Source organism: Cyclopterus lumpus, chromosome 1 (genome assembly GCF_009769545.1).
Source record: "Cyclopterus lumpus isolate fCycLum1 chromosome 1, fCycLum1.pri, whole genome shotgun sequence".
NCBI classification, from domain to species: domain Eukaryota; kingdom Metazoa; phylum Chordata; class Actinopteri; order Perciformes; family Cyclopteridae; genus Cyclopterus; species Cyclopterus lumpus.
This window is the reverse complement of record NC_046966.1, coordinates 22,244,049-22,255,233: the sequence shown is the minus strand read 5'-3', so window position 1 is coordinate 22,255,233 and position 11,185 is coordinate 22,244,049. Positions and strand designations below refer to the sequence as shown.

Genomic DNA, 11,185 nt, shown 5'->3' with positions numbered 1-11,185 from the left:
GTTTACATTAATGTAAGAAGTCAAGTAAAGGCAGCAATTCCTCTCATTTTATGAAGAAGCTATACTTTTTGTTTTAATGGCCCAAAACGATTAATAAATCATCAAAATAGTTGCAGGTTACTTTTCAGTCAGCTTGTAAAATTGTTTTCCATTCACAAAAGTGAAAGAAGCTTTGCCTAAAAAGAAAAATGTAATTAAAAGTTTTTTTTAAAAACCCGCAGACAGAACGGGCAAACCCACAGATTATGACGATTACGTCACAAAGTTGGACTCAAACTATTTCACTCTGGACTCTTCAAACACTTCTTTACATCTTTATTTTATTCCACTTTCAGTCATTTTTCTTCAGGCAGAAATGTCAAACGTTCTCTATTTTCCCATAAAACACGTATAATATCTTTACAAGAATATGTGCATATATTGTTGGAAATGCTTCATTGTTATTGCTGAATACATACATAAATATAGAGTTTTAGAAATAAGGAAATAAGATTTAGGATGCAATGCTTGAATAAGTCACTTATGCTAAACAATCTGTCATGGACTACAGGAAGCCTTCTGAACCAATGTTATTTAGTAATTATGGTATTAATACACAGACGGAACAGCCATTGAAAGATTTTTATTGAAAAGATGAAGAAAAAATCTAGTACAGACAAAATAGAAATTCAATGAAATAAATGATCAAAAGTATAAAAGGTGAAAGAATATATTTTATTCAATCTCCCTTAAAGTCACATCGTCTGTCTGCAGATTTCAACTGAGTGGATTATTCTTCCTTGTTTACTAACCCCAAAACATTTTGACACCAAAACATTAAAAAGTACTAATGCTCATCAATACTCAGGTAATTTATTACATTTTTATTTGAAGTGATTACACACTGATTATAACATACTTATGAATATTATATTCCATTGGTGCTAATTAACCCCCGTAAATGTTCCTTTAATAGAATTGGAGGAAAGACATCCTCCCTGTTAACATCTGTGGAGATCAACAGAGTTACACCCACAGTCCACAAGTAATACGATCTGAATGTAAAACTAAAATAAATGTAAATCAGTACAATTACAACCTTAACGTTCGGAAATCAAGTTCAACTCCTCAGAGCGTCACAGAGCTCTCAGGTCTCTTTAAGAAGCCTTTCAATAGAAAAATAACCTTTATAAGAGTGACTCAAACTTAAAGATACTTTTATGTTTTAACCCTGAAGCTGTCTGAGGGACACAAATGATTACTGACCCATCATATTCAGATGAACACAAGTTCACAAGAGATATTATCACTAAATATGTACATTTATTACCATAAAAGACATTACGTCTTTTTATTTCAAATGTATCAGTCGGTCAGTTTGTTTTGTTTTATGTCTCTAATCGATTGGTGTCCACATATTGACCGCTGTGTCAGTATTGTAGTATTAAAACTTTGTCTGGTGTATAAATACACTGGATGTATGAAGACTACTTTAATGTGAATATGTATTGTTGGTAATGAATTATTGTTCAGGGACTTTCTGATGGTAAAAAAGAATCAAGGAGTTTGATTGACAGGAGAGATGATCAGAGGGGAGGAGTTTTTACCACCATAATTAGAACCAGGACAGAAGAATGGGAGGAGTTTCTCCTTGAAGGAGCAGCCAGTAAAGGAGAAGATGAGAGCTGCAGCTTCTACGTCATAGAAGGAGACCAGACCCTCCTCATAGTCCACAAACACCCCCACCTTCTGAGGACCAGACTTCAGGGAGAGAACAACTGGAGAGTCGGCAAGAGCTTTATACTCAATTCCATTTCTCAACCATAAAGTCCAGATACCATCCTGAGGACTCAGTGTGAAGTTTCCCTTCCTGTTGATCGACTCTCTGGCCACTCCTAAATACCATTCAGTCTTTTCTTTAACTTGAACCTCAAAGTAAAATCTGCCTGAAGAGAAACTCTGCTTTCCTAGGACTGAAATATATTTAGTAAATCTCTCTGGGTTGTCTGGGAGATTCTTCCTCACATCACTATCATTCACTTGTTTCCCGTCAGCAGACAGGATGAGTTGAGGATGAGCTGTTTCAGGATCAAGAGTCACATCCACTGCAAACTTCTGGACCCTCTTCAGCTCAACTTCAGCAACCAGCTTCTTCATCTTTTTACTGAGAGTCTCCTCCAGCTGAGACACAGCTCTCACCACAGTCCCCTCATATGATGCTGGAGGAACACTGACCTCAGACCAGTCCTTGGTGGGTGGTGGATGGTGGATGTTTATGGCCTGGACACTCTGGAGGAGGTGGAGGTGGTCTTCAGAGAGGGAGAGCTTCTCCACCTCAGTGCTTCTCTTCATCAGCTCAGAGATTTCCTGTTCCAGCTCTCTGATGGAGTCTTCAGCCTGTTTCTTTGTTGTTCTCTGCTTCTCTTCTATCGTATTGATGAGCTCGTTCAGTTTTCTCTCAACAGACTCCTTCAGATCAGTGAAGACCTGAACACCTTCTGCTTTCTCTCTGTCTGCATCTTCCTCACTGAGCTCCACTTTGTGTTTGACCTCCTGAATCTTCAGTCGTCTCTTCTGGATCATCTCCTGAAGTTCAGCCTCTGTCTTCTCCAGCTCGACCTTCTTTCCTTCACATTCTTCCTTCAGAGGAACAACATTGTGCATCTTGTGGTCTAACACAGAGCAGAGCATGCAGACACACGTCTGGTCGGTCCTACAGAACAGCTCCAGAGGTTTATCGTGCTTCGTACACATCCTGTCTTCCAGGTTCTCCACAGGGTCCATCAGCTGATGTCTCTTCAGGCCTGACATTGTCAGATGAGGCTCCAGGTGAGTCTCGCAGTAGGAGACCAGACACACCAGGCAGGACTTCAGGGCCTTCAGTTTGGTTCCAGTGCAGACGTCACAGGGAACTTCTCCTGGTTTGGACTCTTGTTGCTCTGAGCTGCTGCTGCTGGCTTTCTGTTGAGCCGACTGTCTGAACTGAGAAACCATCTCAGACATGAAGGTGTTGACGAGCAGCTCAGGTCTTGAGAAGAAAACCTTTTTACACATTGGACACATGTTCTGGTTGTTGGTATCCCAGTAATCATTGATGCACTTCTTGCAGAAGTTGTGTCCACATGGTGTGGTGACTGGATCAGTGAACACATCCAGACAGACGGAGCACAGGAACTGATCTTCAGACGGCAGATTGCTGGCAGCAGCCATATCTACACCCAGAGAACACAAGTCAAAGAGTCACTAAAAAACATTTAAATACATAAATAATTATTGAAACTCTACTTTCATTTGACTTTACTCCTCGTCAGTCTTCACTTGAGGCCATCTGACCTCGTGTCGTAACGAAATAAAAAGAGTGTAACTTCCTGTTTGATGAGAGCTGTGAGTTTTGAGTTGACACCAGTTATTGAAACACAGTAAATATCATCAGCTGTCACTCACCAGTTTGTGGGTCAGCTGTTGAGAAAACCCCGACGAGCAGAGTTAATATTTCTTTGGACAGAAACACAGAGACTCGTCTCGACTGTCGCTCCAACAAACTTTCAGTTTCACTTCAGGAGTGTGACGTCATAGCCCCGCCCCGCCCGGCAGCTGTTTGGGAGGTCGTGTTTCCTCCTCCAGGTTGAGACTTTACTGGAGTTACAGACATGTGGCAGTTTAATCTCTGCAGGGAAACTATTATGTCTCTTTATCTTCCTTTTCCTGCAGCCACCAGAAGAAGTCAGTCCCACATAATAAATAATAATAAATATGTTTGTGTCTCTTTACAGTCCAATGCAGCTCTGCAACAATCTCAGTGTCGGTCCACAGCTCAGCTCTCTGTAAAGCTCTCACCTCCTCATCTCATACTCACTTCTGATCTCTATGTGCTGCTGAATCAGAGGAGGAAGTTGAATATGTGCAGTCTGTTCAAGCCTTTAACAAACGCTCCTCCCTCTGATGTGTGCTCTGCTGACCCCTGATGGTCACAGGAGGGAAACACACCTTCGGGGGTTTTATGGACAAGACTGCAGCTATAAAATATAAAAAACTTCAACAGTTTCTTCTTCTGCACATTATTTAACTGCAGTGATACTTTACAGCAGAGTCATTTCATTCATTACAGAAGATGTTTTCATTCACTTTACAGGATCTGTTTTTAGTCTCTGACATAAATCAACCTTTTCTATCTTTTATGAGGCTTTATGAGTCGCTTGTATAAAACAATCTGTCATGGACTAGTTAGGAAACCTTTTAAAACCAACGTAATCTGGTAATTATAGTACTCAAACACGGGCTGAACCGCCATCCAAAGTGAAAACATTCAAAAATATAAAAATACAGAAATATATTAAAGGAACAAATTGCTAACTAAAATAAATTAGTACAATTGTATCCAAAGCCCAGTATCATATCCAGATGAAAACACGTTCACACGGCTCGTTACCACTGAATATGTCTGTGACCATGAATAACAATACATCTTCATCACCCAGGTCATTGTTTGTTTAGCTTTTACATCTCTAATCAAATTACATCTTCTTCATGTTGACTGTATGCCAGTAGTTTAGTAGGAAAACTTTGTCTGGTTTATTTATTTATATATAAAATATATATATATATATATATATATATATATATATTAATTTATATATATAATTATATATAATTATATATATATTAATTTATATATAAATATATTTAAATATACATATTTATTTATTTATATATATTTATATATGTTGAAGCACCGCCTCTTGCAAGAACGTGACAATGAGATATTTGAGACAAAGTTTATTGTCCTACATAAATAATACTGCAGAATCTTGACGTATATACCTGCATATCTGCTCTCAGCGAATATCGCATTTAAAAGTGTAAGATCAATTCAACCACATACATTATTAAATAAGTTCTGATGATATTTAAGTTCATACTTCACTTTTTGTATAGTTTGTGTAGCATAATATAGGCGGACTGTGAGTCTACGATGTGGAGGACCAGGACAGAGTCAAGTTTGGCCTTTTATCCTCCAAAAAAAGGGTGAAACTTAATTGGAACACAAGTCAGAACTGAGAAACTGTCCAAAATGTAGGAAAAGTAATACCACAAGAAGTTAATGTATGGTGATAAATACTATAAATTCAGTTTTTTTTTTAATGGATTCACCTTGTCAAGGGACAGGGGGGAGAAAAAAGGAAAGGGGGAGAAAGAGAAAGAGGAAAGAAGAGTTTATGATATTCATAATAAAAGTGCCTCTGTTGCCCGATTTTGACTTGTGCAATGCAATTAACTGTTATGTTAGTACCAACTACGATGTCCCTGCTTTACTTATGATGTTGACTTATCCGATGCAAATGACACACGTTTTTAAATAAAGCACCTTGTTTACTCAAGGTATTGACGTTATCTATAATTTGAACATGAACTGAGAGAACTGAGATAGTACATGGTATTTACACATGTAATCATATCACTACACGTATACGCCGACGACGTAACGCTTACGGCGACTATAGAATGATAAAATACACACATACATATAACGTAAAGATAACTTACGTTTGACATTTTGTGTCGTACGCGCGGACGTCGTGGTCGGCGTCGCGAATGGGCCCGAATCCACGATTGGCCCGATTCATTGTTGAGCGAGCCCAGCGATTGGCCGCTGCCAATGGGTCTTTTGTAGTCTCTCCTCGGAGGTGCGGGTTCGAATCCCACCGCTGCCGGGATTTTGTCGTTGTACTAATTAATATGCAATAAATAAACAACTAACATACAGTCAGTAGACTGAAAATCCCTACTCGAAATGGACATAAATTGCATAATGTCACACTTATTTGATGCTAAGTAAACCTCAAAGGTAGGTACACTTTTCTTTTGCTTATATGTGAATTATTTTTGTGTCCATATGCCCTCATCTGTCTATAGTTGCATCATGTTATTGGCCATTTTGTAATTTCGGGCTGCCTTAAAAAAATCTGTCCAGTGACAGCAGATGAAAATTAGCCTCTCTGGCTAACTCGTGCTCACTTACAGGTGTGCTGTTGATTGGTGTGCATTGACCATGTAAAATAAAATAAAATAAATAAAGCTGCACTATTTTAAAGGCCGAGGGTCCAGTCTCTTGGTGGGTGTGGGTTTAAATCCCACCGCCGCCAGTTGTACTCGTGAAGTAATAATAACCAGCATTGTTCCATGACTTTGAGTCACACATAAAAGAGAAATCAAAATGTTTTACACTGTGAAACAGAGAAGGCGTGTGAGGTGACACAGCGTCTATGCGTAATGCTGCTGCTGCCACGGTAACGCATCAGTCTGCCTGCTGCTGTCCTACATCATCATCTCTCATGCTTACACCTGCTTATACTCGTGCACGTTCGCACACAAAGTCTTCCTGTTTTTTCACCACAGGTCATTTGCGAGGGACGATATTTTAATATCCCCCCCCCCCCCCTCCAAGCACATTTTGAGTTAACTCATGAACTTTATTTGTAAACAGAGACTCGGTGGCAAAGCCATAAGGGTTCCCTTTGTTACACGTTTGCTCTCATTATGCAATACACACATCAAACTGACACAGCGAGAGACCGATTGAGACGGATCTAATGCATTTAATGGGGTTTCGATTTTGAGCTGAGGTCTGCCAAAAAAAACAAGGACAGGAAATGGACATTGTTAGTTATGTCATTCCCAGGTGTGTGTGTGTGTGTGTGTGTGTGTGTTCTATTTCTATGTGATAGTTTATTATCTTGATGAACAGCTCCTTCCGGTCTCTCTCTCTCTGTTTGACTGTCCGCCTCAAACACACACGTGGCTATAATCAAACACACACACACACACTCATTCGCACACACACACACTACGGATATACTGTAGATATAGTTACTGTAAATAGCGTGGCAAGCTGACGTACAAAGAGCATACAAATTCAAATTCTTCAACAGTCTCTGTGATACCAGCTTTGCACACGTGAAGCATTACTTCATTTCTTTTGTTTCGTGTCATTGTAAATGTAACATTTTGCAATTTTGGACAAAACAATCCCTCTTGGAGACTGTGGTTGTGATTTCTTTTCTTTTTATCAGTTATTAGTCCGTGCAGGCCTATCCCGGTCTCCAAAAGTCTTTCCGGCCTTCCCTTCATAATGTTCTCCTCTGGCAGGAGGCCCCCTTGTGGTTCCACATCCTCCCTCTCCCCTCAGACAGGCGTGGTCCTCCTGTTGGCGGCGCAGTTTCCCGGCAGCATCTCCGTGTCGTCGTGAGCCAAATCACCGGCGGCCGCCGCGTCCTTGAGAGGCGAGGTCAAGGTGTAGAGCGTGAACTCTGACCCCGCCGGCGCCGGAGAACCCGCCGCGGCTTTGGATTCCGCCGCCGAGACGGACGGCTCTCGGTCCCGCGCCGAGGACGCTCGAAAGGAGTGCGACACCGAGTCCGCTGCGCTGTGGTTGCTCCGGCAGCTGTACCGGCGCGAGCGGCCGTGGTTGTAGCGGTTGCGGTAGTAAGACGAGCTGCGAGAGATGGGCGGCTTGATGAGCGACGGACGGCCTTTGGTGCGCAGCTGCCGGTGTTTTTCGATGAACACGTGCACCGCCAGGACGCCCACCATCTCAGCCAGCACGAAGGACAGCGCCCCGAAATAAAAAGACCAGCCGTAGGAGTAGCTCTTCTTGTTGTCGCTCTGGCTGGGGTCGCCCGAGTTGGCTGATATGTACACGATGATGCCGATGATGTTACTGAGACCTGGAAGAGTTTAGAGGAGAAAGAGGGGGTGAGACGTCTGTGTGCGTGCGCCCGTGTGTGTGTGTGTGTGTGTGTGTGTGTGTGTGTGTGTGTTTCTGACCTGCAGAGACAAAGAGGATACCCGCGCTGAGGATGACGTTGTAACGCGACTTGTAGAACTCGCTGGCGGCCACACACACACCTCCGAGAAACAGCAGCCCCACGCTGAGGATGGGGAAGAGGCTGGAGGCTCGCACTGCGCCTGAGGAGAGGAGAACGGGGGGGGGGGGGGGGGGGGGGGGGGGGGGGGGGGGGGGACACGTAACATGTGAACACCTTGAGGCTTGGATCTCGCGGTTTACACACACGCGCACATTCGTTACCCACGTAGTAAATACTCGGCAGCGTCCTGCTGGTAGTCTGCGTCTTCGGCAAAGTGATCGATGTCTTTGCAAACGCCCCGAAAAGTCCCTGCAGAGAAAAAGACAAAAGGCAAAGAAAATATATACGTTACGGGACATCCGTTTGATGACTTCTTCGTGAACGTACAGACGTACGAAATGTTTTTGACCCCATGCTCGCTCTGCCTTCTCTAACGATGACATCATGCTGAATGTGATGCTGCCAACTGTATTGATTTTTATAGATGCAGAGGCTTATTTTGACATTTCTCTCAATTTTAGTTCAAAGGGAGTCCAATTATGACTAAATATGTTTTTCTTCTGGAAAAAAAAAACTTGAATTTAACCAAAATGGTACGAGGATGTTTTCTACATGAGAACTCACACGATAGATAGGACACCTCAACACGTGCAGACTGACCTCACTTTAGTGTCGATTACTTATTTATACTTATTGCTAAGTATGAGCTAATTCCGAGGTAATTATGTCACAACACTTTATGTTCTACTGTGTATCATTTCAGAACCTGGTAGCACTCTGAGGGGCTTTGAAGAGAGTTGACTTAGATTTGTAATTAAATATTCATCTTGGGCAACCTGAACCTAAATTACTCAACGTTACATATTTTTTCGGATTATTACAGCGTTTATGTTTACGTCCACTGGACAGCCAGGAGCCCCGAGTCGGCCGACCTGAGGGACCTGGAGGGGTCAGGGGGTCAGGAGGTCAGGGCCGGCCCATTTAGGGCTTTTCAGACAAACGGGAGAACAATCGGGACTAGCTGCCATGAAATAAAAGGTGCTAACTAGAACCATTGGGTTATTCAGCTTGTCCTCATGGGATCCTCTTTGGTTCCCATGTAGACCCTTTTTATCGAGGTTCCATCTGGAACCCCGTTCAGATGGTTCTACCTATAGAACAGAACACAAAGGGATACATCTAAGAAAGAATTCAGCCAGAACTTCCTATTGCATGTTCTAAAGAGAACCCTTCAGCAATCTAGTATACAAAACCAGAACCTGTCCAATCTATCCAGAACCTTCCAGCTTCTAACGATGCAACAACAAAAAAAAGAACACACCCAGGATGTTGTAATGTACCAAAACCTTTTTTCTTCTTCTAAAAACGCACCTATAGGGTTCCTCATGAAACGTTCAAAGAACCATGGGACTGTTCTGGTGCAGCACAACCTACAACATTCCTCACAATCACAGTTTCTTTAAGGGGGTAGTGTGTGTGTGCTGGGTTCTAACCAAAAAGGGTTCTTTGGATGAAAAGGGTTCTGGAAGGGAACCTTTATTCTGAAAAGCTATGCGTCATCGCTACAAAGAACTCTTGAAAAAAAGAGTATTTCAAAAGCAAATGGTTCCGTGTAGAACGTCACCCCTTTCACGAAGGACCCTTGTGGAACCCACATTTTAAGAGTGACAACCCATAACGGCGTCGAATGTACTTCAACTAAAAAAAATGTAAATCCGCTGCACACATCCTCCCTCCTCCCGATAACCTCTGGCCCAGCGGGGCCTTTCAGCATGTGCTCACAGGGGGACGTATTGATAATAATGTCCCTACATGCTGCACCGATTGACCAGTATTGACGACGGGACTCGGTCGCCATGGTTACCGAAATAAAACTCATCCAGCGAGCTACAACTCGGCCACGGCGAACAGGTCAGAGATTCAAAAAAAAATATATATATATATATATATTTTTTTTTTTTTTAATTGTCAGGATACAAAGAGAGATGATGGGTTTTTTTTCACACATTTTCTCTCACTCTCAGGAACAATAGATGTTTTGAGTACTTTTATGATGCAGCTAGTTTATCTGCCGGCACAGCGCCATTAGTCTTTATTCAAACAGTTGCTTTGGAGAACAATTTAGTTGTAGCTTGACATGAGAACATCTCAGAGAGCTCTGCCGTTAGTAGTGCGCACGGCGACGCGTCGGGCTGCTGTCCCATGTGCGTTTGTCATTTGTTTCAATGTCTTTGTTATGCATGTCGCTATTTATTGTCGTAGTGTGTAGCCTTATCCTATATATTAGTTATAACACGCAGAGAGCCTTGAGCTTCCTGTCTTTCTGACAGACACACACACACACACACACACACACACACACACACACACACACACACACACACACACACACACACACACACACACACACACACACACACACACACACACACACACACACACACACACACACACACACACACACACACACACACACAGTTGAAGCATTGATGTCCTCTGCATGCTTTGTTACCTTCCCATTAAAACATTAGTGATAGTGGGGCAGCAGTGGGGGGCAGAGAGAGAGAGGATATATATCCTCTATGCAACCAGAGGATATGGGAGAAAGGGGGTCTCTATTAAAAAGCGATGAATAATTGAAAATGTCATTTCCATCCATCACATGTCCAAGACTTGAACTCCTTCCCCCGAGGTGCATCAATCTAAATCAAAGAATCCAACTGAGCTATAATATGTGATATGTGTTGGAGGAAGACGCTCAGTGCATGTAAAGTTTCTTCTTAACTTTGTTTCATCTCTTTTCTTGATCATTTGTAAATAATGAAATAGATAAATAGATGAGAAACAATACCATTGTTTGAACACTGTAAGTGGTTACTCAAATAATGTTAATTTTCGTAGGATATGACAAGCTCATTTTGATGTATTGTTATTGATTAAACAATAATGAAATTATTTTTCTAAGATTGTACTCACACAACAACTAATAATACTAATTATTATAATAATGATTCAATAATGCTATAACACTCACTCGGGGACTGAATACTTCCTCCACCGCTAAATGATGTTTAGTAATGCTGTTATTTTTAATTCTGCAAGATCGCAGAGTTGTGATGATATAAATACAGGGAATGATTGAAATGAACATTTATGAACTGTATAATATCATTTTATAATGTATAGGCTACTATTATATAAGCACTTATTACCCAATATAGAGACTTGATGTACATTTTCTGGACCGTCCATGGTGGACTACTTGATATGAAGTATACTTGAAAAATACACATATATATATATATACACACATACATACATACATACACTGTAGGTCCTTA

General features: G+C 41.6%; 2 protein-coding genes across 2 annotated transcripts in view; both read right to left on the bottom strand.

Moving 5' to 3' along the window:
• Positions 1 to 606: 606 nt before the first annotated feature.
• LOC117751077 (E3 ubiquitin-protein ligase TRIM21-like) lies at positions 607 to 3,559 on the bottom strand. The gene is made up of 2 exons (XM_034562643.1): positions 3,424 to 3,559; positions 607 to 3,191 (listed from the first exon to the last, which is right to left on the bottom strand). Exon 2 carries the CDS (start codon positions 3,187 to 3,189, stop codon positions 1,537 to 1,539), a length of 1,653 nt encoding a protein of 550 aa, XP_034418534.1. The 5' UTR covers positions 3,190 to 3,191; positions 3,424 to 3,559; the 3' UTR covers positions 607 to 1,536.
• Positions 3,560 to 6,498: 2,939 nt separating this feature from the next.
• The window catches only part of LOC117725794 (voltage-dependent calcium channel gamma-3 subunit-like), a 5,552-nt gene continuing 865 nt past the window's right edge, over positions 6,499 to 11,185 (bottom strand). Inside the window, exons 2-4 of the mRNA XM_034525733.1 lie at positions 8,070 to 8,153; positions 7,804 to 7,944; positions 6,499 to 7,703 (exon numbers count right to left, since the gene is read on the bottom strand). Coding sequence (XP_034381624.1) covers positions 7,162 to 7,703; positions 7,804 to 7,944; positions 8,070 to 8,153 — 767 coding nt within the window. The 3' untranslated portion in view covers positions 6,499 to 7,161. The remainder of the gene's footprint in view (positions 7,704 to 7,803; positions 7,945 to 8,069; positions 8,154 to 11,185) is intronic.